The sequence below is a fragment of the Heterobasidion irregulare genome (assembly GCF_000320585.1).
Source record: "Heterobasidion irregulare TC 32-1 unplaced genomic scaffold scaffold_14, whole genome shotgun sequence".
In the NCBI taxonomy this organism is placed as follows: Eukaryota; Fungi; Basidiomycota; class Agaricomycetes; order Russulales; family Bondarzewiaceae; genus Heterobasidion; species Heterobasidion irregulare.
In genome coordinates this window covers 544,389-564,634 of record NW_009258210.1, presented here as the reverse complement: position 1 = coordinate 564,634, position 20,246 = coordinate 544,389, and the positions used below count along the sequence as shown (strand labels likewise).

Below are 20,246 nucleotides of genomic sequence, written 5' to 3'. Positions count from 1 at the left end.
CTCTGTGCCTTGATGCTTCACATTTATCAGAAACTCTAGCCTCCATGACCTGGGAAATAACCTAAAACAATATAGGCATACGTATGGGGAACACCCTCAACGGCATGTCGGCCTCTACCCATGCTCTACCACATATTTTCTCAGCGTCAGGCGGCTCCGAAACGGCGTTTAGATATAGCATTATCACTGTGGGGGCACAGGCCTTGGAGTCTAGATCGCTCGTCAATGGCTGACTGGAAATGACGAGACCAAGCGTCTACAGACAACACTGTAATGTTAATGAAACTTGACAATTGACACACACACACGAATGACATATTCTATTATCGTAGCTTTCGAGCAGTGTTTGAAGTGCTCGATGGAGTTTCACAGGGTGACATGGGAACATTGAATGGCCCCCTTTCAACCGAAACATGACACTAGAAATACGAGAGATGGAAAGGAATTCGATGAAAGACGGTCGTCACACATTTCGTATTGGAAGGAATTGTCTCACCGTGCTATTTGCGCACAGACTGCAGTGTGCACGCACAAGCGCTTCGCGACCCGGCAAGAACGAGAAGGTGTCGTTCTCTGATTAGACTTGCGCACTTCAAAGCGACGCACTGGGGCAGGCCTGAGTAGCACCATCCGAAACCTCGGTACGCGTGCGATTATGATATATCAAAGTAGTCCAAATGTAAGAAATGAAATACTGACGGGCATCGAAAGAAAGCGAATACAACACATGACGATTGACAAGCGACGTACACCCATATCCGATCACGTCAAATCACATACCCCGTCCACGCCCGCCGCGACCACGCATTGGCCCGCCGCGTGGCATGCCGCGTCCTAGAGTATGACGAAGCCAAGGCAAAGAAGCGGTCAAGAATCGTGTTATTCAGATCGGGATAGCATGACTGACCTCGTGGTGGAAGTCCACGCCCTATAGATTGCATCGATTAGCTTGCGCCATTCAGGAGAAGGGGAGGTCGAGCGAGAGCAAAAGCAAAGGGGACAAATGAAGGGGTGGGCACGAAGAAACGAATACTCGCCTCGTACACCCGCGCCGCTAATATGTGCACCTCGTGCACTCTTCCCGGCTTCGCGCGCGCGCGCCTGCTCCTCCTTCACCGCGTCCAGCAAGGTATCCGGCACGCGAAGGTATTTGATCTGCACCGACCACGCCACACATTAGAGGAATAGCTCTCCAGAGGTGAACATGGAATGGAAAGAGAGTTACGCACTGTGCTCCCGCGAATATAGCACTCTTTGACCTTCCAGAACCGGTCGCCGTCCGCGCTCGTCTGGTACACCTCACGCAGCGTGATGTTCATGAAGTTGTCGCAGTTAATAAGATGTCCGTTGAATGTCTCTCCATTCTTCAGCTCGACCAGCTATGTCATTGGACGCGCGAACCATCAGCCTTCGCTGTGTGCATGCAGAAGCAAGGTTGGACTCACCATAGGCTTATTTTGCGCCGCATTGAGGAGCGATAGTGGGAGCTGTTGTATAACTTTGATAACAGTCACTAACCATCAAAAGATTGTGCTCTTACCATCGCAAAGAAGGTTGTTTGGAGTGAAAAGTGAAGAATACGAACGATCGCAGCGCAAGGCGCAGATGCACCATCCACAAATCCTGACCCTAACCTTGTGTCAGTGTTTGTCGGCTGTTCTCTGTTCTTCCGCTCTCGGCCTTGCTCTCGGCCCAGTCGAGTGATTCCGGCGTACCCACGACCCACTCTCCTCCTCATTTTTTCTGTGCTGGTTTACATCTCCCATTTTTATCTCTTTTCCTGAGCCTGGTGCCCACATAGATCCCAATCAACTCATTACATTGGGAGACAATGATCTCCCGCTTCACCAAGACCTTCCTCGCTATCATAGTCGCGCTCGTACGTCCAGCCGACCTCAGATCATCCGCTCCACTTGACTCTTAATGAAGTTTCCCTGGGCTGATAATTGTGGAACGTAGTTCTTGGTGTCATCCTTGGCATTTCTTCATGCACCCTCTCGGGCCTACATCGACCCATGGACGGGCGACCTCTTCGGCGAGGGGGGCGTAGAGAAGCAGATTCACGCGCTGCAGCCCCTCGTGCCACAGTCGGATGTCGCTGCGCACGGTGGAGTGATTATGTCTAAGCTTGGGAACGAGACCGCAAAGTGAGTGCGTTACCGTACGCTTTGGATTGCTTCAATACGCGTCCCTACCTATCATTCTATCATACTCGTTTGATGACCAATGCGTCCTGAACCTCTGTCAGAGCCGCACTAGGTCGCGCAACGTGGAAACTTCTGTGCGTGCTTTTTATCCACCGAAAGTTCGAACGCTTATGTGGACCAAGGCAGTCACACGATGACGCTTCGTTACCCTGAAGCACCGACAGAAGATGAGCGTACGGCGCTGCTATCTTATTTCCACCTCACATCGCGCCTGTACCCCTGCGGCGAGTGCGCCGCCGAGTTCCAGCTGCTTCTCAAGAATTTTCCGCCGCAGGTCCGTTCTTTCTGCTACGCACTTGATCTTGGGTGACAATCCCGACTGTGAACGGTACGGCCTATTTATCTTGTGTGCTTCGCTTTCGACATCTAGACATCTTCACGGCGCTCTGCCTCCCTCTGGCTCTGTCACGTACACAACCAAGTGAACGAGCGGCTACATAAGCCGGCCTTCGACTGCGCGCATCTCGACGATACTTACGACTGTGGGTGTGGCGACGAGCCACTCTCCGCATCCTCAGATGTGTCTCCCTTCAAGGAGAAGGCGCGGGAGGGTGACCCGATGGACTTAGAGCGGGATCCGAGCCGCGACGAGATCACAGGCGTAGAGATGATTAAGGGCGGGCGATGATCGCTTTCCTCCTCATCTTGTGCTTCATTTCTTGTTGGGAATTAGTAGTGTTGGGACGTCCGGGTCTTTTGCATCATTTTTCTGGATTATTATTTCTCCGCTTATTGTGATTCGTGATCGCGACAAGGTTGCGCCACCGACCTTCATTTACTTCGACGAGTAAACCTTGCAAACGAAGTCTTTAAGGCTGCGAGCGGCGCCGTCGGCACGGAAATATCACGGAACCGTTTTCCCACTTCTGCAGACTTCTACTGATGTCAGCCCGGCGACTACAGCAGCATCCAGCTCACTTCCGAAGTCTACCTCCCATCGACTCAAGATCGGAACAATCAGTTTCTGGCCCTGAATATCAACGCACAGAAAACCACCCGTTCGAGCTCAAATAGTGCTCAAACCTAAAAGACAATCACACAGACACCTAGTGCACCAAGATCAGTGGAATGTAAAGGATGGAGAAGAAACTGTCCGACATTTCCAGGTACATGCTCATATACGCTCCATCTGGTCATTTGTGAGCTCAATTATTCGTTCCAGTACGAACGATCCTATTGTTTCAGGACAGCAGTCGCTCCATGCTTCGAACACATTTTCCGATGTCAGCTCACCGAACGACCTCAAAGCTCCCGTTTCCATCCACATCAATTCGCTGCCTATCGAAATCCTCCTTCACATCTTGACCTGGCTCTCTGTAATCATCTCATACGACATGAAGCGTCTGCGTGATGAACGGACGGCTCATGCACGACTTGTCTGGATAGTGCCCGCAACCCATGTGTGTGGACATTGGCGCGTTGTGGCAATTGCATATTCATGCTTTTGGACTGATATCAATACAGATCTGGTTCGTGAGTGGGCTTTGGAGATGATGCGCCGTGCGCGCCTTGTACCCGTGAATGTGTGCCTAGACGATGTAGCATGGCCGCCGCTCTCCGATTACGCGGTAGAACATATTGACCGCGTACGGGAGCTGCGGTTCAAAGGCTCAAGACAGATTCCGATGCCCATCCTCGAGCGCTTGTCCAACCCTGCCATGGCTTTGGAGACCATACAGTTCGAAATCACTTGGCCAGACAGAGTGCGATATCCATCGGGCTTAATCGCACGGGCAGTTGGGCACTTGCGTCATGTCGAACTCAACAACTGCAGCATCTCCTGGGCTCACCCTACGTTTGCACCCAAAATGGTCTCTTTGAAACTTTCCTTCGCAGGTGGATGGCGGATGGATGAAGCGGCTAGACTGACCTGCGCGCGCCTGCTCGCGATGCTTGAGAACATGCCGTGCTTGAGACGCTACATCTTATCCACACCCTGCCAAGAGCCGCGGCTTTCACTGACATCTCTCGCATTGTCGCGGTCCCTCTTCTCAAGGAGTTGCAGCTCACCGGCCTTGTGGCCGACTGTTGTTGGCTGGCTAGGAGTCTCGCTCTCCCTGCGACTGCATCCGTTGAGATTTCGAGTTATTCGCACGATCTGTCAGACGGTTGTCAGCGGTTAATTCCAGACCTTGTTGCCGTATTGCTGCGCTTACTGCGACGCATCCCATCGGGTATCTCGATATCGCATATTACTCACGTGCTTTGGCCTTCACCGCAGTGCCGTTCTCTCGAACGTGTATAGAGGAACTTTGCCCACCATCACAGTTGAGAATTGTGATAGATTTGATGTTTGCTAGTGACGCAGTGTTCTTCGCAGTGTTCGAGGCTGTCCGCGCTTCCATCCCTCTTGACCGCGTAAACAAGCTTGTCGTGCATACCTCTCACGACCATTGGTTTCAGCCACGGCACTGGCAGGAAACACTACACAGTGCAAACCGTATGAAACTCTAGGGGTGATAGGCGAGCAACCGATTCGGCACCTTGTGCACTTGTTTGGAATGAGGGCGAGCATGGAGCCACCGTCGGACGGGGCAGAATCTCTTCTTTTCCCGGTGCTGAACTTCCTTGACTTCTTTAGTATTGACATCCACCACCAGGGTACACCAGAGGCGCCATCGTTAGTCCATACTATTTCTAAAAGCCTCAAATATCGAGCAGCGAAAGCCCCCCTCCAGACGCTTCACCTGCATGATTGCCAGGCGCGGATGGAATGGGTTGATGATCTCAGAAACACTGTCCCTGCTGAGATTACTGAAACCCTTGTGTATCCTTGCTACTCCCTATTTGTACGTTGAGTATAATTGTCTTACTTTCTCTAGGGAACACTTGACGTCTACTTGGGGGGGGGTTCAGGGGAAGGGAAGGGCTTGGAGAGCGGATTTCCGCGATGGGGTCAAAAGCGAGGGCAGGAGATGGGGGTATGAGCGATCATATAGAAAGTGGAAGCACTGTGATATGCGTCAATCGCATGCATCGGAGCTTAATATCATCTTCCAGAGTTTCGTTCATATCAATTTAGGACTACGAGAGCACATTACCCTGAGACATGGAGTGGAGATATAAAGCTGAACGCACACAGTAGGAGCTTATGTATCCTTACATTTACAATCACAGAGATCTCAACTTTTCAAAAAGAACATGCAAAAATGAGGACACCAAGACCGTGTGCATTAAGAGGGAATCGAACCCCCGGCGGGTCGATGGCAACGACCCAGGTTACCACTACCCCATTAATGCTTCTATACGCGATTCAGCTTGAGATCATATCAAGAGGACGCTGCCTCGGAGCGAGTCATTGCAGGATCACAGGTCATCGCGCTTGAATGGCGATACACCCAGAACTCATCATGACCTCCTCTTTGTCCATCTTCTATATTTTCCAGCCAAAAAGTTGTCTTAATCTTCCGCCAGAGGCTCAAGCACTACTTCTTCCAACTATGACAAGCGTCGTACCAGGCTACAAGGCATAGCCAATGCCACTCTTGAAGCTATCAAACAGGGCTCATATACGCTGAACGGGTCCCGGTATGACCTCCAGTTGACAGTCCACTTTTCAGCTGAGAGAACACGATACTACGCTCCGGAGTCGATGCTTCAGCAAGGTCCTTGACAACATCACCTCAACGCGTCGGCGATCCACCGCGAGGAGAGTTGTCGATCATCGAGGTATCTACACTCGAGGGAGCGCGCAGTCTCGCTGTTCGAACATCATCTGCAGCCACGTCGCCGTTACCCGATCGCAAAATCGGAGTGCTCAACTTTGTGTCCGCGAAGAAGCCCGGTGGTGGGTTCCTCACAGGCGCACAAGCGCAGGAAGAGTCCATCGCGCTCCCCTACAAACTACCCTACCCTCATCACGCGCACAGCGCAGCAGTTCTACGACCTCCACACCAAGAACCCTCGAGGCGGGTACTACTTGCACGCCATGATCTACTCGCCCGCCGTCACGGTGTTTCGCAGCGATGACGGTGGCTGGATCGAGCCGTATAAGATTGACGTGGTCACAAGTCCTGCTGTCAATGCGGGTGTGGTACGTCGAGGCGCAGGCGCGAACGTGGAGGGAGAAATTGCGAGGGTGACGAAAGAGAGGATGTCGGGAGTCCTGTATTTGTTCGAGCAGAGCAGTGTACGGGATCTGGTACTGGGCAGTTTCAGGACCGGCGTCTTTCGCAATGACGTGTGGGTCGTTGCAAGACTGGATGGATATTCTTGTCGTCGATGGCGCGGGGTTCAAGGGTTCATTCGATCACGTCGTCTTTGCTATCCTCGCCTGGGAGACCTGCGACGAGTTCCAAAAGACTTTCAAGGAAGGCCACAAAGATACCTGAACGTAAGTTACGTTCGGTCCTTCTTCACTACTCGTCTAATAACAGTCTCAAACTTATCAGCGATACCCTTTATCCTGTTTTAATCTCGGGTAATTATCACCGTAAATTAATGTTGTAACCTTTCCATCGCCTCGTTTCAATCATGTGTTTGGATGAGGTAACGACTTCATTTCACAGTGCCATGGGCATTTTTCTTCTTCTCCTTCATCCCGGGTATACCCATGGCTTCACACCGGACTTGTAGGCAGGAATATGACATTGACACTGACGCTGAGACCCTGGTTGTTGGGAAGTTTTCTGGTGATGTGAGCACGGTCGAGGATAGGACCTCTAGCGTGACGCGACATCCCGACTATTACTTCTACGACGGTTCTCTGGCGGTCTTGGTGCGTGTCACGTCTTTTACTCAGATCAAGCTAAAATTTCATTCGTGGGTGTTCGGTACTCCACAACAATTAGATTGAAAACACACTCTTTCGCATCTTTGCTTCAACACTCACGAGACATTCACGATATTTCCACGATTTGCCAGAATTGCAGTTTCCTATTGGAAAGGGCACGCGGGGTGTGGGCCAGTCAGATGACAACCCACTTGTCCTCGATGCTTCATGCATTGATTTTGAACGACTGTTATGGATTTTGTACCCTCCGTGCGTCCTATCTCATCCCACTTGCAGTCATCCCATTTAATCTCTGCCTCCGCATGCATAGCCGATTTGGTGGCTACCATCCAACCACTGCAGCCGAATGGACGTCCATTCTGCACCTCTCGACGCTGTGGTCCTTTGCGGACATTCGTGCGCTCGCGATCGAGTCGCTGCAGACGCTCCCGATGCACCCCGTCGACAAGGTCGTGCTTTCGCACAAGTACGGCATTCGCGCCCGGTGGACGCTCGACGCGTACGTGGAGCTTTGCGAGCGCGCGGATGCGCTCAGCGTCGAAGAAGCGCGGCGACTGGGGCTCGAGACCGCGATGCGCGTCGTGCAGGTGAGGGAGAGGATATATCGGCGGAGCGGGTACTATGGTGGCTCGGGAGCAGGGTCGCCTGAGACGCGTAGGAGCTTGGATTTGGGCAGGTCTGTGGGGGCGGGGAAGAGCGTGAGCGTGGGTCGGGGTGTGGATGGAGCCGCGGAGCAGACGATGCGCAGGGCGTCGGTGAGCGGGTCGCCGCTGGGCCTCGGGCTCGCGAGGGGCGCACAAAGGCTGCCAATTGTGCCGCGATTGGTGGCTCAGACTTTCGGTTTTGAATTGGGGGAGCACACTTGACAGGTACAGTTTTCACCTAGTCCATGTCTTTGGTATCTCAAGATTTGTATCTTTGGAGCCGACGTCGATCGACTTTTTTCTCTTTTTTCTGCGGCATCAAGGATCATCGGAGGGCAGAGGCCCTCTCGGGTGCGACGTCAGCTGAAGACTAAGGCTTCCAGCGTCGAGTCCAAATCTAGAACTGTGAACGTCGATTCGGGGATCCTGGGGAACATCATCGTTAGCCATCAGATTCACGTCGGATTCTTGCCACTAGACGCCCACGGTTTCTAGGATCTGAGTGGGACCAGGTCAGGTCGTAAGTCGACGACGGTCAGTATTGTCGTACGTTGGAGATCTCGGCGAGCAAACACTACGCGTGCCTGATGGGGAAGGAAAGGAGGTGGCGGGCCGGTGATGTTCCGGCACTCTCCGCCGTCGATGTCAACAACGATTACAGGGATTTCTGCTTCAACCCCGGGTCTCTGTTCATCTGCTGAGTGCTTGCGCTTGAGACCGAGCCCCTGTTCGTGACCTTGTCGGGTGCACTGGGTGGGAAGACATGCGGTACTATTGGATGGACCTGACTTCGAAGCTCGTTGATCTCCTCTTGGTCGTTCGTTGCAGGAACGCATCGCACCGATGATCCAAAGAAGCTATACGGTCGCTCTCAGCTTTCCCTCTGTGTGCGTCCTAACTGGCCAGATGGGCAGCGTCAAATTTCAAAAGGCATCTCCTCCCCTGGATACTCCCAATTTCAGCGAGTCGACTTGGCCGGAGCGCGGTATCGAACGAACTCAGACTCCACTGCTGGTATTCGCCACGATTACGCGCGCTCTCGACACGGCTCCCCTCGAATTGTGATTCTTGATGCCATTGCATCGCTCGAGGCGCACGGACCCATCCTGTGCTCGTCCTCGTGCCAATCGGCGGCCTCTGCTCACGCGCCACGAAGGGACTTCTCCAGGGGCGGCTCGAGCTGAACGCACCCTCGAATGCAACTGCTCCCGACGGGCGGAGGTGGTGCGCGCGCGTTTTTAGGCCCTGCTGTGCTGCTGCTCATGCTCCTATGTGTCCACAGTAGGACTCTGCCATGCACCGGCGTCCGCTCGTGCCTACAACGTGATGACGTGCATGGGGTTTCTGTCCCTTGCTGCATCGATGCTCAGCCACTGGTGAGTGCGCATCCTATCCCCGCGGGCCGTGATAAGTAGGTGCCGGGTCTTCCTGGGCATGCCGGCTTCATCTCGTCCCTTTCTTTGTTTTCCTTTGAACGCGAATCTCTTTTCGCATTCCAGATGTGTGCCGCCGTCGCTCGGAGCGCCGTGTCCCATTTCAGCGCTCCGATGTGCATATATGTTCCATCGGGCGCTCGACCATTCGCCGAGTGATGTCGTCTATCAACCTCCGCGTCTCTTTGAATTCATTCGGTGCTGCGCGTTTACGCGCACGGGGTTCTGTGTGGGCCTGCGAGCACGTCTTCATCAGACCGAGCATCACAGGGTTGGCAGGCGTGGGATCTCCTGGGACCTCAGGTGTCACCGGTGCGCTCTCGAAACGGCGCGATACGCGCCGCAGAGCACCGCGGGTGTCAATGTAGTCGACGCCGCGAAAGGCGTCTGCGTCCCCTCTGCGCGCGGCGCTGTGCCGGCGGCGACGGCGACGGCGTGCACGGAAGTCGCGCGCGAGGCGCTGGGCGTGGACGCTCGGCGACTTGATTCGAGCGCGAGCGCGCGTCTCTCGGCTGTGTCGCGCGAGGATCAAGGGGCGCGGATGACGCGTGGGTGGATGGGATGCCGATCTTGTGGGCCCACTGCCATGGGCGTGACGCTGTGTCGTGCTTCGTTCGCCGATGGGCTCAGGGTCGGGGGCGATGGAGGCGGATGGATTGCGGATGGATTGCGGATGGATCATCGTGATCATGGATCGGGGACGGATCGTGCCCGGCCGTGAACAAGGGGGCGGTTCACCGATCGCGAATCGTCCGTCCGTTGATTATTGATCGCGGGCTCGCGCGCGGCGCTCGAGGTTTCCTGCAGGCCTCGGGGTATCGACGCTCACGGCTGCTCACGGCAGTTCACGGCTCGACGGTCCTACACGATCGCCGCTGCACGCCGCCGCCCGTCGCTGCCACCCGCCCCCCAATCCGCATCTCGTTCCTGGGACCTCGTCGCGGAGAAACACGAGGGGCGGAGAAGCCCCCTCCCCTCCCCTCCCCCTCCCTTCAGGGGCGCAGACATAGCCACTCCGTCACTCGTCGAGGGCGCCGCCTCGCAATCGCCGCTTTTCGCATTCCGCACGCCTGGGGCTGCCCGAGGCCTGAGGGCGCGCGCGGGCTCGGCCTGGACACATGCACGTACACGTTCCGCGCGCGTGCAGTGCGCGCCAAGCTGCCCGCTCGAGGTCGCAGGGGCACCGCGCGCGGAGCTGGCCCGCCGCGCCGCGCCGCTCGCCTCGCCTCTGCGCACAGCCCGCCGGTGTCGGACGCGCCCGCCGCGTCGTGGGATCGCGAGCGCGGGTGCCCCGCCCTTGTTGCAGCGCGGGCCGGCAAGTTGGCGAGCGGGCGGGCGGGCGGGCGTGCGCTCGTGGATGGCCGCTGCTGCTGCTGCTGCTGCTGCGTCTCGCCGCCGGCGTATCGAGCGAGCACTCAAACGGCGTGGCGGTCGGTACGTACTGCAGGAGCGGCCCTGTAGGCCACCTGTAGGCCCTGCCTGCCTCGCGTCTTCGACGAGGCCTCCCGAGGGACGCACGAACGATCGGGGTGCCTTGCAGAGCTTGTCGGTGGGCGCTTCGAGGCGCTTCGGCGTTTTCTTGCGTCGGTTGGGTCGGTTGAGTCGGTTGATTTAATTGATCTACTTGATCTACTTGATTCGGGGCGCGAGGCACGCCCGAGCGGGGCGGCGCGGCTCGTGGGGAGGCGTCGCGTACGTACGTACGTACTACGTCGAGCGGGCGGGCGGGTGTGGGCGGGCAGGCGGGCGGGCGGGCGCTCGCTCGGGCGGGCGCTCGTACTTCGTCTGTTCGGTCGGTTTGGTGCGTGTACGTATGCGCGGTGGCGCGGTGCTTTCTGCTTCGGCGCTTCGGTGCGCCGAGGCGTCGAGGCGCGCGGCGTCGAGGCGTCGAGGCGCGCGGCGGGTTGCGGGTTGCGGATGCGCTGGGCGCTTGCTTGCTTGCTCCGTCCGCCCGTCCGTGTTCCCGAGACGTGTGGCGGCGACGGCGGTGGCGAGACATCTGATCATCGCGATCGTGTTTGGTGTCACACCGCACATGATACGAGCGCTGTGACGCTGCTGTGATATGATACGAGGAACAGCAGCCCTTAATATTTAATCTTAGGCGCCCTTAATATCGTGTTGTGTGCGTATGTACATGCGCCGGCCTCGTGCGTGCGTGCGTGCGTGAGTGCGTGCGTGAGTGAGTGCGTGAGTGCGTTCCTGAGAGGGACGGAGTGGGGGCGGGCGCGGGTGTTGATTGCCTAATATAGGGAGCTGCAGAGAGCTATACACATACGGAGAGAGACAGATACAGAGGGGGGCGCTCGTCGAGAAGCATGTCGCGGGGCGTGCAGACGCCGCGCGATTTCCGTAGTTCCGTACAGGACACGTGCGGGGCCCCGGACGCACTCTATTGTCGGATGCTTGTCGGGATGGTTGTCGGGTGCGGTTTGTGGGAGGGCGACGGCGCGAGCCGGTGACGGTACGGGGCCATCGGGCGGCCTGGCGGGTAACTCGGTTCACGTACTGGTACTTGTTGGGCGGGGCGGGTGGCGCAGGTGGCGCCGCGCCGCGCCGCGCCGTGCCGGACGGCGGCGCGAGTCCCACGCTCGAATGAATCAAAAAACCGAAAATGAAAATTAAGCCGATGTGAAGGGCCCGGGCGGGTTGCGCTCGGGTCGGGCCCCGAGATTGGCGTTACACGGTGGTTATACTGGCGTTAGGAGGGCATCGTGGAGTGCGAGGATCGGACGTGTGGGCGCTCGTGCGTTCATGGGTGGCGTACAGGGCGCGCGGCTTTTTTGCGCGGGGGGCGCTGGGCTGGAGGAGAGGGACGGGGGTTGTGGATTGGAGGGGCGAAGGCGAAGGCGAAGGCGAAGGGATGCGGTGTTCGGACGGGGGCAATAGGGCCGAAGCGCGGTTGTGCTTGGGAGGCCGACGGGCGGCGCTTGGGCGGGGACGTCGAGGAGGCCGGGAGCGCGTGGGGTGTGTGCGCTAGTGCGTGTATTAGATAGGAGGCCGGGACTGCGGGCGGTGGGAGATGGGGAGCGTATTGCGATCGGGGGCGCAAGGGGGTTGCCTGAGTGGGCGGGGCTGCGGCGGGCGGTGGGCGAGCGGGGTTTTTGGAGGGCGGCGGCGGCGGTGGGGCTGGCGGGGAGAGGGACGGACGGCGGAGGGGAGGGGAGGGGAGAGGAGCGAGGGGGAGCGAGGGAGAGGGGACGGGAGAGAGGTGTTCGGGATTGTGGGAGAGTGGCCAGGAACGCAGCGGTCGAGTGCCTGGCCCTTATGCGTCCGCCTCTTCCCACTCCCTCCCTCCTTCCCTCCCTCCAGTCCCATCCCTCTCCCTCCCTCCCTCCTCCTCTCCTCCCTCCTCCTCTCCTCCCTCCCTCCCTCGTCCGTCCGTCCGTCCGTCCGACATCACACCGCGATAATGTCCAACCTCCGCCCGACGACCTCGTACTCGTCCAGGCCGTACACCTCGGGCGGCCTCGACTACGACGACCGCGACCCCCAGTACACCTACTCCCAGGACTACTCCCCCGACGACGACGACGACAACGAGGACAGCGACGACGACGACGTCTTTGCCTTTCTTCCCCCCTCTACCGCCGATGCTCAACATCAGCAGCAGCAGCAGCCGGCCTCGCAGCTCCCTTCCCCCGCCCTCAAACTCCCCGTCCAGCAGCCATCCCATACCCATTTACCCACACATCCCCCACAGCAGCCCCACCAGCCGTCCCCGTCCTCCCTATCTTTCTCCCAGCCCGCAGAAATACCCTTCCCCGCCCCCACCTTCGACCCCTACTCCCCGCGCTACTACCTCCCCGACCCAGGCCCCTCCTTCTCCGCCCTCCCCTCCCCCTCCTACCCCAACACCGACAGCAACCCCACCACAAACAGAAACAGCTACTACGCAAAGCTCCCGCTCTCCGGCACAGTCGACTCCCCCCCCTCCACCGTCTCCCAGGCAGACTCCCTCGACCCCGACGCCTACCGCATGCGCTTCGTCAGCACAGCCCCGCACGACGTCGCAGCCGCCGCCTCCTCCTCCGCCAAAGAGGTTCGCGTCGCACTCCCAGAGAAGGACGACGACGACACCATGAACGCCGTCGACCTCGACGCTCTCCCCGGCTCACACCTCAAGATGCGCATGAAGCGCGTCACTTCCGGCATGTCCGACGCCTCTAGCAGGATCGACGACCCCGATCTCGATCTCGAGGACAGTCGTTCCATCAAGTGAGTCTCCAGCCGCACTACGTCCCCCCCCTCCCCCGCCTCGTCGGGCGAGTGCTGCATGCCGGTCCCGTCCCCCCGCGACGCAAGGCCCTCGCCGCTGACCGCTGACCGCTCCCCCGCACAGGATGGAGTTTGACCTCGACGCCGTCGAGGAGGAGGACAGCCCCTTCCCCGAGGTGCGCGCCTCGGTGTCCAACATCGACGATCCTGAGATGCCCGCGATGACCATGCGCATGTGGGTCATTGGGCTCGCCCTCTGCATGACAGCCAGGTTCGTTCGCTCGCTTCTTTCCTCGACTCGCGCGCCTAACCCGAGTGTGCTCTTCCCCGCACCCGCTCCGTTCCCTCGCACGTCCTCCGCCATCCCCGTGCCCGTGCCCGTGTCCGTGTTCGCGTCTCCGTCTCTGCGTCTCCGCGTTTCCCGCCCCGCTCCCCCGCTCTCCCCCCGCCCGGGTTCCCGTTGCCAGCGCGATGAACGTCTTCTTCAACTTCCGCTCCCCCGCGCCGTCCATCTGGCCGATCGTCCTCCTCCTCGTCTCGCACCCCATCGGCAAGCTCTTCGCCTTCTCGCTCCCGATCACCGTCTACCGCCTCCCGCGCTCCCTCGGCGGCGGCGAGTTCTCCTTCAACCCGGGCCCGTGGAACATCAAGGAGCACGTGCTCGTCTTCATCATGGCCAACGTCGCCGTCGGCGCGCCCTACGCCCTCAACGCCGTCGTCGTCGCCGAGGTCTTCTACGGCATCCACCTCGGCTTTTGGTTCACCGTCGTCCTCGTGCTCGCCACCCAGCTGACCGGGTTCGGCCTCGCGGGGCTCTGCCGCCGCTTCCTCGTCTGGCCCGCGAGCATGGTCTGGCCGCAGAACCTCGTCATCTGCACGCTGCTCAACACGCTGCACGCGGAGGACGACGAGGGCGCGGGCGGCGTGACGCGCTACCGGTACTTCATGTATGTCTTCGGCGGCGCCTTTTTCTTCTTTTTCCTCCCGAATTTCCTGTTCCAGGCCCTCGCGGTGTTCTCGTGGGTGTGCTGGCTCGCGCCGCGCAACGTGCCGCTGAATCAGGTGTTCGGGATCGAGAGCGGGATGGGGCTCAGCATCTTGACGTTCGACTGGACGAGGATATCGTGGATCGGGAGTCCGCTGATGATTCCGTGGTGGGCCGAGGTGCATATCTTTGTGGGGTTCGTGTTGTTTTACTGGATCCTCACGCCCGCGCTGTACTACACCAACGTGAGTCCCCCCCCCGCTCGTCGTCGTGTGGCGCTGACGCGATACGCGATGCGCGCCCGCGCAGTCCTGGAGCCTCGCGCACTTCCCGATGTTCGCGACCGAGCCGTACGACCGCTTCGGCAACGTCTACAACGTCACCCGCGTCCTCCAGCTCGACGACACCTTCAACGCGACCGCGTACGACGAGTACTCGCCGCTGTACCTCCCCGCGGCGTACGCGATGACGTACCTGCTCGCGTTCGCGCTGTCGACGTGCGTGATCGTGCACACGCTGCTGTACCACGGGCGGACGCTGCTGCACGGCCTGAAGCGGATGCGGATCGAGAAGGACGACATCCACGCGAAGCTGATGCGGAATTATAGGGAGGTGCCGGATTGGTGGTATGGGGCTGCGTTTGTGTTTTTTTTTGGGATGGCGATCGTTGCGCAGGAGGTGAGTCGCGCGGCGCTGCGTCGAGGGACGGAGGCTGATGCGGGTTGGGGGGTTTTTTTTTTTTTTGCGCGTTTGCGTTTGCGTTTGTGGCGGGTAGGTGTGGAAGACGGGCGTGCCGGTGTGGGCGCTGCTGTTGGCGGTGGCGCTGCCGATTACTTATGTGCTGCCGTCGGGGTTCATCTATGCCATGACTGGCCAGGGGGTGCGTTTCCTTCTTTCTCTTCTCTCTCTCTTCTCTTTCCCTTCTCTTCTCTTCTCTCCCTTTCTCTCCCTCTCCCTCTCTCCCTCCCCCCCTCCTCTTTCTCTCTCTTGAGAACCATTTTGCGCACGAGCTTTGTGCGAGCCCGGGCGGGCGCGGGGACGGTCGTTGGTTGGCTGGCTGGCTGGCTGGCTGGCTGGCTGGTTCTGCACCCGCTCGCGGCGTCTTGCGTTCGCATCACTTTGTTCGCGTGTTGATGTTCCTTGTTTTTTTGCTCCCGTCGCTCGGTCGCTCGGAATTTGCCCGTCCCCATTCGCCCATCCCACCTCATCACCCTATCCAACTGTGCCCTGTCCGCCCATGATGTATCACATCACATCACATCACACCTTACCACACCACATCTCACCTCACCTCATCCCATCGTATCGCGTCGCATCGCATCGCATCGCGGCTTGCTGCGCACACCCACCACGCACAGATCACGCTCAATCTGCTCGCGCAGATCATCCCAGGGACCATCTTGCCTGGGAACCCGCTCGCGAACATGGTGCGTGGTTCACGTCGCGCTCAGTCGATCGATCGATCGCGCCTTCTCACCCCTTTTTCGCCCCTCTTCTTTCGTTCCTCGCGTCTTTCCTCGCTCGCGTCTGCTCTCCTGCCGCGCTCGTGGTCGTTGCTTGGTTCCTGTCACGCTGCTGCGCGTTGGCGCGGGCGTCGGCGGAGCAGGTGTTCAAGGGCTATTCGGTGCAGACGCTGACGGAGTCGACGTCGTTCGTGCAAGACCTCAAGCTCGGGCATTACATTAAGGTCCCGCCGCGCGCGACCTTCGTCGGTGCGTCCTCGTCTCTCTCTTATCGGCGCGCCGGCGCATGCGATCGCGGTTGCTCACCTGCGCGCATGCCGTTCGTGCTTCGTGCATCTGTTTTTTTTTTTTGGCTTTTTGGCTTTTTGGCTTGGCGGGTTGACTGGGGCAGTGCAACTGGTGGCCACGATCCTGGCGGCGTTTTTGCAGGTGGGCGTGAAGGTGTGGATGTTCGACAACGTGCCGGATATGTGCTCGCCGGACCAGGAGAGCCAGCTCGTGTGTCCGCACAACCAGGTGTACTTCACCGCCTCGGTCATCTGGTGCGTGCCCGCTTCCTCTCTCTCTCCGCGACGGCGCGCCCGAGAACGCGTGCGCTCACCGGCCGCCTCGTTTCTTCTGCGCCGCAGGGGCCTGATCGGGCCGAGCAGGCAGTTCGGCGAGCACTCGATCTACTATCCGCAGCTGTACGCGATCATCGCGGGCGCGATCCTGCCGATCCCGTTCTGGCTGTGGCAGCGGCGGTACCCGGACTCGTGGACGAAGTTCATCAGCACGCCGATCATCCTGAACGGGGTGGCGTACATCCCGCCCGCGACGGGGATCAACTACTCGTCGTGGTTCGCGGTCGGGTTCGTGTTTCAGTTCTTGATTCGGAAGAGGAACTTTGCGTGGTGGTGCAAGTTTAATTATATTACGAGCGCGGCGCTCGATGGCGGTGCGTGGAGCGGTTCCTTTTTTTTTTCATGTACTCTCTCTCGTTCTCTCGTTCTCTCGTTCTTCCTTGCCCACGGGTGCGGGCGCGCTCGCTCGTGCCTTGCGCGGAGGGGCGTGCGCCGGTGGGGTCGGGGCTCGACGCTGACGCTGATGCGTGGTGTTTTTGTTTTTTTACTTTTGGCAGGCACCGTGGTGTCCTTGATCGTGATCTTCTTCACGCTGCAGGTGAGCCGCTCTATCCTCGACCACCCTGCCGTTCGCCCACTGACGGACGCGGCTTTGCGTTGCGTTCGCGTTTGCGCCGGGCCAGTTCCCGAAGGGCGGGTTCTTCATCGACTGGTGGGGGAACAACGTGTTCCGAAACAGTGCGTCCCGTTCCCCGTTCCCCGTTCCCACGTTTCCACGTTCGCGTGTGCACGGTGACGATGGGCTGATGATCGGACGCAACAGCGGCCGACTGGGATAATCTGCCGTTGCGGCCTGTGCCCGTTGGACAGTGAGAGAGTCGTGGCTATTTTTAGTTTCTAGTATTTCTCTTTTTCGTCGGTTTTCGCTGTTTCTTTTTTCTTTTCTTTTTGGAAGAGTGCGAGTCTTTGAGCGGACGTGAGAGAGGGAGGGAGAGAAGAGGAGGCGGCGTGGGCGTGTGAGCGGGGGCGCGGCGCGGCGTTGTCTGCTGCCGCTGGCCCCCCGTCCGTTCGCTTGCCTGCCTGGGTGTCGTCGCCATCGCCGTCGGGCCGCGGGTTGTGTGCGCGAAAAAGAGAGAAGAAGAGAGAGGGAGAGAAACAAAAGCGGGTTCGTGTGTTCGTGTGTGCGATTAGTAGTGTTATGTGTTCCGACTTGTCCGTCCCCCTCTTCCGTTCCTTGTTACCCCTTCGTCCATCTGCCCCCTCCCTCCATCCCTGCCTACCTACTTACATGTCTGCCTGCTCGCCTGCCTGCCTGCCTGCCTGCCTGCCTGTTCCCAGTCTGCCTACCCCCCAAATCAGCCAGTCATTCCCTCCGTCCTTCCTTGTTCAGCTTGGCCCGTCCGCTCCGGTCCCCGGTCCCCAGTTCCACGATCCCACATCACTCCCACGTCCCCGTCCCTGCTGCGACGTTATTACTTAGATCCCCTCTCGCGCTAGTACAGTATCACCACTCGGCTCGCGCAGCGTATCGTATCGCCCACGAGCGCTCCTGTCCCGTCGGCGACTCTGCGGTCCGTCTGTCTGTCGACGTCGACGATCCCGAGTTTTTTTGTCTCTCTTCCCCTCTCGCAACTCCTTCATCTATTTATTGTCTTCAACTACTGGTACTACTACCGTGCAACTGTCTCTCATTATTCTTTTTTTTTTCTTTCCCGTTTTTGTGTTTCTTTGTTACTTGTTTGCCTTTTTTACAAGATTGTTTGTGGTTATTTGTTTTTTTTTTCCTCTCTTTCTCTCTCTCTCTCTCTCTCTGATTTACGTGTGTTTTGTGCGACGCAATGGAAATGGCTTTCCTGCAGACGAATGGACGGGATTTCTTGAGAATCGCTAGGGTGGGAAAGTGTTGCTTCTTTGGGCCGAGGAGCGCTCGAGTTTCTCATGCAGGGACGATGGCGAGGAGTGGGCTTGAGCGCGACGACGACGTCGTCGCGTCGATGGCGCGTCTATTTTCGTGTCTGGCTTCTGCGACTTGGTCGCTCGGCACGCTCGTTCTGCGGATACTCACGGTGCGAAGTTCGAACGATGCTGGTATGGCCGTGTGTTTTATGGACGCCGGAACGGCGCAATTTCTCGCACGACGCTGGAGCCTGGACCGCTAGTCGTCGGCACTTTTCTGTTTTCTTTGCCCTCTTTGCTGTCTATGGTCTGGTGTCTCAAGGATGAGCCTGCTCTCTCATGAGGGCGGCGCTTTGCTGGGCCGTTCATCTATCAGGGCGCAGCACTGGCGCAGCGTCGAGTCCTCCGTAGAGCCCCGTGCGACGGCACACTGCGAGCTCTGCCGGAGTCGAGGTGCACGAGTCAGTGGTTCATTGCAGGCTCAAACGGCGCACGGTCCAAGGCGCAGCTGCTGTGGAGCGATCCTGACCTCCCAGGACGAAAGTAAGCCCCGGTATACTTGGTTTGCATTGGGTCTTTCGGTTCTCACTTGGGTTCTCGGCCCCCTTTGGGTGGAACAAGCACCGTATGCGGTTTGCCATGGGATTTGGGCGACGCCAAAGGCAGTGACGTGGACGCTGCCGTCAGTCCGTGCGGTCTCGAGAAGAGACCCTGCTTTCGAGGGTCACCCTGGCTGGGGCCTGCGCGCCTCAACCTTGGTCACTCTTGATCGCTCGCGCTCGCGAGAGGTCTCGAGGCGAGCTCGTCCCGAGCGCGTCGTTCGTCCGATTTGTCGATCTGACGTACTGATGCGAACTTGAGCTCCGGTCATGGAAAGGCATCTCGCGAACCTATGCGTGCGCGCGCGCGCGATGTCCTTGACGTACTCGCGACCGGGCTCATATGTGCGCAAAAGATGCTAAGGTGTCTTTGTGTGTCCGTCTCAGAATGTCAACCCTGACCTTGCCGAATCACATCGATTGGTCACTGCTTGAATGGTAGGGAGAAGATGCGGGTATCAGTATCACCTTCACAGGCTGATGGTCCGCGCGCAGGCAGACAGCATGCGTATCAATACATTCCCTCGACCTGATACGATGGCTATACTTACTTATCTCAATGCCCAACCACAGTCCACTCAATGGCCAGTGATCGTGATCTGATGCTACGCAGCCGATTGTTTGAGTGTACAGCGGATGTCCAGCGAGCCATATCACTCAGCTGATACTGCGGCTGCGGTGAAGCTCTTATGCAGAAGGCTCGCTGCCGGGATATTCTCTGACATGGCGACTCCTGGGTCTTTTCAGGGACACAGGGTGCCTCTTGTACGATCATATGCGTAAGACGTGGATTGCGTACGTTTCTTCCCGAGGTAAGAAGAAACTGCGATCAGGTGTGTTGTGCACTGTGGATTTGGGGAAATCACAAAGCTGCATCGTGTCGAACGGCTTGTCGCACTCTTTCTGGCAGTGTCCCCGCCTTTTTTGCGTCCGAGGGCAAATCCATCTCAGAATGATCGACAGTGAATACTACACCTACCAAATGGAGAAAGCCACGTGGTAGCCATCGTCTCCCCGCTTGCTGCCACCTCAGCAACTCTCAAGTAGCCCTCCTCATCACAATTAAATCACTGCGGTCATTGTTCAATATTGTTCGAAGACGAGAGAGATCTACAGAATTGTATCAGGGACCTTGACGTGGCACTCCATGAAGAAATCATGCGTCGAACTGACACAGATGCTGTCCAGCACGAGGTAGCCATTGCACTGTTTGACGTGAACACCATCTTGAGCCAGCACAATAGCGGACGGTTTCTGTTGATCGGACTAATCGACAATGGCAGTTTACACAATCCGTTATGTACCGAACACCCGACATTGTTCTCCGGCGTATATAAGCGGAGGGCTGGGGCAGCCTCGTTGCAAGCAACACGTGTAGTTCATTTTTTTCCTCTTCATCTTTGTGTTCATCTTTCCTTCCACCATCTACTCCCTCCTCCGTCGCCCTTATACCCAGCCCCTTTACGATTCCCTTGCCATAAAGACACACCAAGGCGTAGAAGCCCT

The 20,246-nt window shown here is 58.1% G+C and overlaps 11 protein-coding genes across 11 annotated transcripts; 6 read left to right on the top strand and 5 right to left on the bottom strand.

The window, feature by feature from the left end:
- Positions 1-772: 772 nt before the first annotated feature.
- Positions 773-1,487, bottom strand: HETIRDRAFT_57322 (uncharacterized protein; the record flags this gene model as incomplete). Its single annotated transcript, XM_009554769.1, has 4 exons — positions 773-834; positions 1,047-1,155; positions 1,230-1,379; positions 1,446-1,487. Coding segments are annotated over 4 exons (363 nt in total), but the record flags the coding sequence as incomplete, so codon positions are not given.
- Positions 1,488-2,106: 619 nt separating this feature from the next.
- HETIRDRAFT_482601 (uncharacterized protein) lies at positions 2,107-2,984 on the top strand. The gene is made up of 4 exons (XM_009554990.1): positions 2,107-2,147; positions 2,249-2,281; positions 2,334-2,481; positions 2,578-2,984. The coding sequence occupies exons 1-4, from the start codon at positions 2,119-2,121 to the stop codon at positions 2,833-2,835; spliced, it is 468 nt and encodes a 155-aa protein (XP_009553285.1). The 5' UTR covers positions 2,107-2,118; the 3' UTR covers positions 2,836-2,984.
- Positions 2,985-4,464: 1,480 nt separating this feature from the next.
- HETIRDRAFT_157728 (uncharacterized protein) lies at positions 4,465-5,185 on the top strand. Its single transcript, XM_009554989.1, has 2 exons — positions 4,465-4,474; positions 4,528-5,185. Exon 2 carries the CDS (start codon positions 4,709-4,711, stop codon positions 5,003-5,005), a length of 297 nt encoding a protein of 98 aa, XP_009553284.1. The 5' UTR covers positions 4,465-4,474; positions 4,528-4,708; the 3' UTR covers positions 5,006-5,185.
- Positions 5,186-5,559: 374 nt separating this feature from the next.
- On the bottom strand, positions 5,560-6,394 carry HETIRDRAFT_412740 (uncharacterized protein). Its single transcript, XM_009554988.1, has one exon. It carries the CDS (start codon positions 6,032-6,034, stop codon positions 5,831-5,833), a length of 204 nt encoding a protein of 67 aa, XP_009553283.1. The 5' UTR covers positions 6,035-6,394; the 3' UTR covers positions 5,560-5,830.
- On the top strand, positions 5,560-6,847 carry HETIRDRAFT_482600 (uncharacterized protein; the record flags this gene model as incomplete). The annotated part of the gene is made up of 2 exons (XM_009554987.1): positions 5,560-6,540; positions 6,716-6,847. The coding sequence occupies exons 1-2, from the start codon at positions 6,136-6,138 to the stop codon at positions 6,845-6,847; spliced, it is 537 nt and encodes a 178-aa protein (XP_009553282.1). The 5' UTR covers positions 5,560-6,135.
- Positions 6,848-6,867: 20 nt separating this feature from the next.
- HETIRDRAFT_242531 (uncharacterized protein) lies at positions 6,868-7,547 on the top strand (the record flags this gene model as incomplete). The annotated part of the gene is made up of 3 exons (XM_009554986.1): positions 6,868-6,924; positions 6,998-7,188; positions 7,250-7,547. Coding segments are annotated over 3 exons (546 nt in total), but the record flags the coding sequence as incomplete, so codon positions are not given.
- Positions 7,548-9,055: 1,508 nt separating this feature from the next.
- On the bottom strand, positions 9,056-9,990 carry HETIRDRAFT_442721 (uncharacterized protein). Its single transcript, XM_009554985.1, has one exon. It carries the CDS (start codon positions 9,705-9,707, stop codon positions 9,120-9,122), a length of 588 nt encoding a protein of 195 aa, XP_009553280.1. The 5' UTR covers positions 9,708-9,990; the 3' UTR covers positions 9,056-9,119.
- On the bottom strand, positions 9,056-11,053 carry HETIRDRAFT_461461 (uncharacterized protein; the record flags this gene model as incomplete). The annotated part of the gene is made up of 4 exons (XM_009554984.1): positions 9,056-10,404; positions 10,459-10,572; positions 10,650-10,690; positions 10,725-11,053. 4 exons carry the CDS (start codon positions 11,051-11,053, stop codon positions 9,878-9,880), a joined length of 1,011 nt encoding a protein of 336 aa, XP_009553279.1. The 3' UTR covers positions 9,056-9,877.
- Positions 11,054-11,408: 355 nt separating this feature from the next.
- On the bottom strand, positions 11,409-12,334 carry HETIRDRAFT_456334 (uncharacterized protein; the record flags this gene model as incomplete). The annotated part of the gene is made up of 3 exons (XM_009554983.1): positions 11,409-11,711; positions 11,784-12,274; positions 12,304-12,334. The coding sequence occupies 3 exons, from the start codon at positions 12,332-12,334 to the stop codon at positions 11,409-11,411; spliced, it is 825 nt and encodes a 274-aa protein (XP_009553278.1).
- A 1,025-nt stretch (positions 12,335-13,359) lies between these two features.
- Positions 13,360-17,118, top strand: HETIRDRAFT_157732 (oligopeptide transporter; the record flags this gene model as incomplete). Its single annotated transcript, XM_009554982.1, has 11 exons — positions 13,360-13,505; positions 13,702-14,464; positions 14,529-14,897; positions 14,995-15,099; positions 15,578-15,646; positions 15,826-15,931; positions 16,074-16,224; positions 16,312-16,619; positions 16,803-16,843; positions 16,929-16,983; positions 17,069-17,118. 11 exons carry the CDS (start codon positions 13,360-13,362, stop codon positions 17,116-17,118), a joined length of 2,163 nt encoding a protein of 720 aa, XP_009553277.1.
- Positions 17,119-17,399: 281 nt separating this feature from the next.
- HETIRDRAFT_412737 (uncharacterized protein) lies at positions 17,400-18,102 on the top strand. The gene has a single exon (XM_009554981.1). It carries the CDS (start codon positions 17,534-17,536, stop codon positions 17,723-17,725), a length of 192 nt encoding a protein of 63 aa, XP_009553276.1. The 5' UTR covers positions 17,400-17,533; the 3' UTR covers positions 17,726-18,102.
- The last annotated feature ends 2,144 nt before the right edge of the window (positions 18,103-20,246 follow it).